This window comes from Procambarus clarkii, chromosome 49 (assembly GCF_040958095.1).
Source record: "Procambarus clarkii isolate CNS0578487 chromosome 49, FALCON_Pclarkii_2.0, whole genome shotgun sequence".
Lineage (NCBI taxonomy): Eukaryota > Metazoa > Arthropoda > Malacostraca > Decapoda > Cambaridae > Procambarus > Procambarus clarkii.
Window position 1 is genome coordinate 12515374 of NC_091198.1, and position 7800 is coordinate 12523173.

At 51.8% G+C, this 7800-nt stretch overlaps 1 protein-coding gene across 1 annotated transcript in view; it reads right to left on the bottom strand.

Annotated features, from left to right (window-relative positions):
• LOC138351391 (ribosome-binding protein 1-like) overlaps positions 1-4495 on the bottom strand; it is a 5490-nt gene extending 995 nt beyond the window's left edge. Inside the window, exons 1-2 of the mRNA XM_069303204.1 lie at positions 4462-4495; positions 283-732 (exon numbers count right to left, since the gene is read on the bottom strand). Coding sequence (XP_069159305.1) covers positions 283-732; positions 4462-4495 — 484 coding nt within the window. The remainder of the gene's footprint in view (positions 1-282; positions 733-4461) is intronic.
• Positions 4496-7800: the final 3305 nt, after the last annotated feature.

The following is a 7800-nucleotide window of genomic DNA, read 5'->3' on the forward strand; positions in this document are numbered from 1 at the left end:
CCTGGTCGTCATCTGCCTCAGCACCCTCTCCCTGGTCGTCACCTGCCTCAGCACCCCCTCCCTAGTCGTCACCTGCCTCAGCACCCTCTCCCTGGTCGTCACCTGCCTCAGCACCCCCTCCCTGGTCGTCATCTGCCTCAGCACCCTCTCCCTGGTCGTCACCTGCCTCAGCACCCTCTCCCTGGTCGTCACCTGCCTCAGCACCCTCTCCCTGGTCGTCACCTGCCTCAGCACCCTCTCCCTGGTCGTCACCTGCCTCAGTACCCTCTCCCTGGTCGTCACCTGCCTCAGCACCCTCTCCCTGGTCGTCACCTGCCTCAGCACTCTCTCCCTGGTCGTCACCTGCCTCAGCACCCTCTCCCTGGTCGTCACCTGCCTCAGTACCCTCTCCCTGGTCATCACCTGCCTCAGCACCCTCTCCCTGGTCGTCACCTGCCTCAGCACCCTCTCCCTGGTCGTCACCTGCCTCAGTACCCTCTCCCTGGTCGTCATCTGCCTCAGCACCCTCTCCCTGGTCGTCACCTGCCTCAGCATCCTCTCCCTGGTCGTCACCTGCCTCAGCATCCTCTCCCTGGTCGTCACCTGCCTCAGCACCCTCTCCCTGGTCGTCACCTGCCTCAGCATCCTCTCCCTGGTCGTCACCTGCCTCAGCATCCTCTCCGTGGGCGTCACCTGCCCCAGCACCCTCTCCTTGGTCGTCACCTGCCCCAGCACCCTCTCCCTGGTCGTCACCTGCCTCAGTACACTCTCCCTAGTCCGCATACTTTCTGTTCACATTGTTCATCGTTCACTTTTGTTCCTGCATTCTGTTCGTCTTAGCATTGTTATTTTCCTGTTCTTTGTTCTTCGTTGTATAACGTTACTGATGTATTCTGTGTGCTTGTCGTTCTTTAACTACCACTGGATTTTATGTTGTATATCATGATATCTTATGTTTGTTCTTATAGTGTTTGTTGTAATATCTTGCTATTATTGTCTATATTAAGTCCGATGTTATTGTTCTCTATGTCTGTTGTTCGTATGTTTTGCCTTGTTCCTTCCGTTCATCTGCAGTGTGTTGCTGTTATTGTTGGTGTTCTTCAGCAGTCTCTCCCTCCTCCGTCTTCGCTTCTCTAGTCCGTCTCCTCAGTTTTTTCTTTACTCTGCAGTCTTGGGCTATCATTTTCCTTCAATTTATGGCGGAGAAGATGGTCTTAATATTCCGGGTCTTGGTAATGAGGGTGGTTGGTGGGTGGTTGGTGGGTGGTTAGTGGGTGGTTGGTGGGTGGGTGGTTGGTGGGTGGTTGGTGGGTGGTTAGTGGGTGGTTGGTGGATGGTTGGTGGGTGGTTGGTGGGTGGTTAGTGGGGAGGCTGGTGGGTGGTTGGTGGGTGGTTGGTGGGTGGCTGGTGGGTGGCTGGTGGATGGTTAGTGGGTGGTTGGTGGGTGGATGGTTGGTGGGTGGTTGGTGGGTGGTTAGTGGGGAGGCTGGTGGGTGGTTGGTGGGTGGTTGGTGGGTGGTTGGTGGGTGGCTGGTGGATGGCTGGTGGGTGGCTGGTGGGTGGTTGGTGGGTGGTTGATGGGTGGCTGGTGGGTGGTTGGTGGGTGGCTGGTGGATGGTTGCTGGGTGGCTGGTGGATGGTTGGTGGGTGGCTGGTGGGTGGTTGGTGGGTGGCTGGTGGGTGGTTGGTGGGTGGCTGGTGGATGGTTGGTGGGTGGCTGGTGGATGGTTAGTGGCTGGTTGGTGGGTGGGTGGTTAGTGGGGAGGCTGGTTCGTGGTTGGTGGGTGGTTGGTGGGTGGTTGGTGGGTGGTTGGTGGGTGGCTGGTGCATGGTTGGTGGGTGACTGGTGGGTGGTTGGTGGGTGGCTGGTGGATGGTTGGTGGGTGGCTGGTGGGTGGTTGGTGGGTGACTGGTGGATGGTTGGTGGGTGGTTGGTGGATGGTTGGTAGGTGGTGGGTGGCTGGTGGGTGGCAAGTAGGTGGCTGGTAGATGGCAGGTGGGTGGCTGATGGGTGGATGGTGGGTGGCAGGTGGGTGGCTGATGGGTGGATGGTAGGTGGTGGGTGGGTGGCAGGTGGGTGGCTGATGGGTGGATGGTAGGTGGTGGGTGGGTGGCAGGTGGGTGGCTGGTGGGGGGCTGATGGGTGGCTGATGGGTGGCAGGGGGTGGCTGATGGGTGGCAGGTCGGTGGGTGGCTGGAGGGTGGCAGGTATGTGGCAGGTGCGTGGCTGATGGGTGGCTGGTGGGTGGCTGATGCGTGGCTGATGGGTGGCTGGTGGGAGGCAGGTGGGTGGCTGTTGGGTGGCAGGTGGGTGACTGATGGGTGTCAGGTGGGTGGCTGGTGGGTGGCTGGTGGGTGGCAGGTGGGTGGCAGGTGGGTGGCTGAAGGGTGGCAGGTGGGTAGCTGGTGGGTGGCTGGTGGGTGGCTGGTGGGTGGCTGATGGGTGGCAGGTGTGTGGCTGATGGGTGGCAGGTGGATGGGTGGCTGGTGGGTGGCAGGTGGGTGGCTAATGGGTGGCAGGTGGGTGGCTGGTGGGTGGCAGGTGTGGCAGGTGTGTGGCTGATGGGTGGCAGGTGGGTGGGTGGCTGGTGGGTGGCAGGTGGGTGGCTGATGGGTGGCTGGTAGGTGGCTGATGGGTGGCTGGTGGGAGGCAGGTGGGTAGCAGGTGGGTGACTGGTGGGTGGCAAGTAGGTGGCTGGTAGATGGCAGGTGGTTGGCTGATGGGTGGCTGGTGGGTGGCAGGTGGGTGGCTGATGGGTGGATGGTTGGTGGCTGATGGGTGGCTGGTGGGTGGCAGGTGGGTGACAGGTTGGTGGCTGGTGGGTGGCAAGTGGGTGGGTGATGGGTGGCAGGTGGGTGGCTGATGGGTGGCTGATTGGCAGCAGGTGGGTGGCTGGTGGGTGGCTGGTGGGTGGCAGGTGGGTGGGTGATGGGTGGTAGGTGGGTGGGTGGCTGATGGGTGGCAGGTGGGTGGCTGGTGGGTGGCAGGTGGGTGGCCGGTGGGTGGCAGGTGGGTGGCAGCTGGGTGGCTGGTGGGTGGCTGATGGGTGTCTGGTGGGTGGCAGGTGGGTGGCTGGTGGGTGGCTGGCTGTTGGGTGGCTGATGGGTGGCAGGTGGGTGACTGATGGGTGGCAGATGGGTATCTGGTGGGTGGCAGGTGGAGTGACAGATGGGGTGGCTGGTGTGTGGCTGGTGGGTGGCTGGTGGGTGGCTGGTGGGTGGCAGGTGGGTGGCTGGTGGGTGTCAGGTGGGTGGCTGGTGGGTGGCTGAAGGGTGGCTGGTGGGTGGCAGGTGGGTGGCAGGTGGGAGGGAGGTGGTTGAAGGGTGGCTGGTGGGTGGCAGGTGGGTGGCTGATGGGTGGCAGGTGGGTGGGTGGCTGATGGGTGGCAGGTGGATGGCAGGTGGGTGGCTGATGGGTGGCAGGGGGGTGGCTGATGGGTGGCAGGTGGGTAGGTGGCTGATGGGTGGCAGGTGTGTGGCTGATGGGTGGCAGGTGGGTGGCTGATGGGTGGCAGGTGGGTGGCTGGTGGGTGACAGGTGGGTGGCAGGAGGGTGGCTGGTGGGTGTCAGGTGGGTGGCTGGTGGGTGGCTGAAGAGTGGCTGGTGGGTGGCAGGTGGGTGGCAGGTGGGAGGCAGGTGGGTGGCCATTGGGTGGCAGGTGGGTCGGTGGCTGATGGGTAGCAGGTGTGTGGCTGGTGGGTGGCAGGTGGGTGGCTGGTGGATGGGTGGCTAGTGGGTGGCAGGTGGGTAGCTGATGGGTGGCAGGTGGGTGGCTGGTGGGTGTCAGGTGTGGCAGGTGTGTGGCTGATGGGTGGCAGGTGTGTGGCTGGTGGGTGTCAGGTGTGGCAAGTGTGTGGCTGATGGGTGGCAGGTGGGTGGCTGGTGGATGTCCGGTGGGTGGCTGGTGGGTGGCTGAAGGGTGGCAGGTGGGTGGGTGGCTGGTGGGTGGCAGGTGGGTGGCTGGTGGGTGGGGAGCTGATGGGTGGCAGGTGGGTGGCTGGTGGGTGGCAGGTGGGTGGCTGGTGGGTGTCAGGTGGGTGGCTGGTGGGTGGCTGAAGGGTGGCAGGTGGGTGGGAGGCAGGTGGGTGGCTGGTGGGTGGCAGGTGGGTGGGTGGCCGATGGGTGGCTGATGGGTGGCAGGTGGGTGGGTGGCAGGTGGGTGGCTGGTGGGTGGCAGGTGGGTGGGGAGCTGATGGGTGGCAGGTGGGTTGCAGGTGGGTGGGTGGCAGGTGGGTGGCAGGTGGGTGGGTGGCTGATGGGTGGCATGTGGGTGGCAGGTGGGAGGCAGAGGGTGGCTGATGGGTGGTAGGTGGGTCGGTGGCTGGTAGGTAGCAGGTGGGCTGCAGGTGGGTGGCTGATGGGTGGCAGGTGGGTGGCTGGTTGGTGGCAGGTGGGTGGCCGGTGGGTGATAGGTGGGTGGCAGGTGGGTGGTAGGTGGGTGGAATGTGGGTGGCTTCCACCCACCTGCCCTTACACACTTACCGAACTCCAGCTCCCGTCCCCCGACGTGGCTCATTCATACAACTTCGTTATTATCAATCCAAATCCCATAAGATTTAAAACCACTGCCTTTCGTCCATAGTAAAATATGTCAAAGCAATTAACAAGCTCCAACTCCTGTCCTCCGCCTTAGTTCAGCAAACTTACAGTTTTTACAAACTAAGATTTTACAGTTCCTCCTGGCGCATCTAAGATGATTTCTCCAAACCCGTTATTGTTAGTTTGAATTATTTGATTGTAAATGCCTTTTCTCTCAGGCATTGGCTTAGGAATATTTGATTGCATATACGATAACAGATCACCGGTGTTGTAATTCTGTTCACGACGCAATTTTACATCGAACGAAGCAGCAGCAGATCGATTCAGTGATGGCATTTCCAAATGATTTAGAACTTTGTTCGTGATTTCTAAGCGCAAATCGTTAATCATTATCAACGCTTCGTTGTATTTTTCTGCTGTGAAATCCATGTTCATTTTTGAATTTTCCTTGTGTATTCGAAGGATAATATCTTCAGCCATGTGCGATTTATATTTCTCCCATAACTCTGTTGGAGATGAAGGAGAGCAGGCGGTCAATATGATTGCAAACAATGCACGAACTGGATTTGGATGCGACGTGTTGGACGCGTCATTAATGCATTCATCCCAGTGTCGGTAGTTCTCCAATAAATTCAGAGCGTAACATGAACTACGGAAAGTGGCGTGTGTTACGCCGTTGACAAATCTCAGTTGCTTGAAAGACGTAGCAGAGGGCACATTTACCAACACCATGCGAAGAAAGAAGCATTCATCTTAATTGGGATGCACAGTGTACAGTCTGCCTATCATAGTTTTGTTTAAATATGCCAGGTTGTCCGTCGATTCGCTCTCCTTGTTTACGTCGTTCAAATTATTTTCTACTGACATTCCATGTGCAATCCGTAAGCACTTCCGAATACAGCAGTGTTTTCGCAAATGTGTCATTTTGCCGTGAAGAAAGCAGTCAACGTTGTAACCGTGTTGTCCATTTTCGAAACAAAAACAAAAAATACTAACGAAATTATTCAATTCAAATGCAGATCAATCGACACAGCTCAATTTCACCACCTATTGCACTGAAAAATAAGAGGAACAGTTAAAAGAACGAAATGAAAAAATGAAAAAAAATGAACGGTATGGTAAATAACAGCACAAATCCAACGCAACATCACACAAAATAGTTCGATCAAAATCAAAATTATTCAATATCTATGAAAATTCAATTTATCAATGAAATCGGAAACATTGAAATGGAATCGGAACATATTTTGTATGTCGTGTGTTGCTCTTACGTGCAACAGATGGCGCAGTTTAAAAAAAAAACGCATGTCTTTACCTGTCACAGGGGTGGCATCTAAATAGTAGGTATATAAAAACGCCCACGCATTCGAATAGAACGTTGTGCCAAAATTTCAAAGCAATCGGTGAAGAATTTTCGGAGACTACAGCGTGTGTTGCTTTTACGTCCTAAAGATGGCGCTGTTTTTAAAAAAAAACATGTTTTTTCCTGTCACATGTGAGGCATGTATAAGGTAGGTATATAAAAACTCGCCTATTCAAATGCATCGTTGTGTCAAAATTTTACTGCAATCGGTAAATAGGTTTCGAAAATTTCCCTCGCATGAAAAACACACGAAAAACACAGCTTTCAAAACAATTTTGTTTTTCTCCATCACAGACGTGACATCTATATATATATATATATATATATATATATATATATATATATATATATATATATATATATATATATATATATATATATATATGTATATATATATATATATATATATATATATATATATATATATATATATATATATATGTGTCGTACCTAGTAGCCAGAACGCACTTCTCGGCCTACTATGCAAGGCCCGATTTGCCTAATAAGCCAAGTTTTATGAATTAATATATTTTCTCAATTTTTTTCTTGTAAAATGATAAAGCTACCCATTTTATTATGTATGCGATCAATTTTTTTGTATTGGAGTTAAAATTAACGTAGATATATGACCGAACCTAACCAACCCTACCTAACCTAACCTAACCTATCTTTATAGGTTAGGTTAGGTTAGGTAGCCGAAAAAGTTAGGTTAGGTTAGGTTAGGTAGGTTAGGTAGTCGAAAAACAATTAATTCATGAAAACTTGGCTTAATAGGCAAATCGGGCCTTGCATAGTAGGCAGAGAAGTACGTTCTGGCTACTAGGTACGACATATATATATATATATATATATATATATATATATATATATATATATATATATATATATATATATATATATATATATATATATATATATATATATATATATATATATATATATATATATAATGCACTTTCGTTAAGTCCATAGAGTTTATTTTTATTGAAAAGAACTCTTTTTAAGACTGCAGAGAGGAATTGGAACTTTGACAAAATTCAGTCTTAAACCCTGTGACGCAGCTGATACAAACGAGATTAAAATATTTGGCCTTAAATGAGATTGAGAATATTTGACCTAGAACGAGACTGAAATTTTTTTACCTTGAAATAGACTGACAATATTTGAATTTCCTCTATAAGAACTCTTTTAAGAGCACAGCGAGGATTAATGCTCTGAAAAAAAAATTTGGTCTTAAACTCTGACTAATTTCAGTCTTATAATGGTTTCTGACAAATTTTGGTCTTAAACTGGTGAAACAGCAGTAAATGGATATTAAATTAAAACGTTACTGCTAAGATGTGTCAGAATTCACCCCTTTCCAACCTGTGGTTGGGGTCGTTCCACAGGTCTTAGCCCCTCAGTACCGGGCACCAATGCTCGCCCTTGGGCTCCCCCAGTCAACTAAGGGCTGGTCTTATACAGCCCTAGCGAGTGGGGAGGTTCAAGCTTCTTATAACTCACTTAAACCTGCCCGTCCTGACACTGGAACATTTTCTCTTGCTTTATCTGATCTGTCATGAAGTCGCCAGCTGGGTGTTTATACTCGTGTCCCAGCAACACGTCAGTGGTCTCATTAATTATCTTGGTTAAGGATGCAATGTCACGTACAGTGCAAGGTGTCACTAATGGTCTCATAAATATATAATATATCTAGTCCTAGAGAATGGAGGCTCACTTAAACTCCTCAGTTAGTTTAAAAGTTTACTGAAGAAAAACATATATACATTTACAAATGGCATAAAGAAATGTCTATGTTGGAATGATCCGCTGGCGGCAGCATTTCTCGATGGCACGTCTCTGGCAACACGGTCAGCTGACTGGATCCACTCCTCCAGCACGGGCACACACCTCACGCCTCTGGCAGCACGATCAGCTGG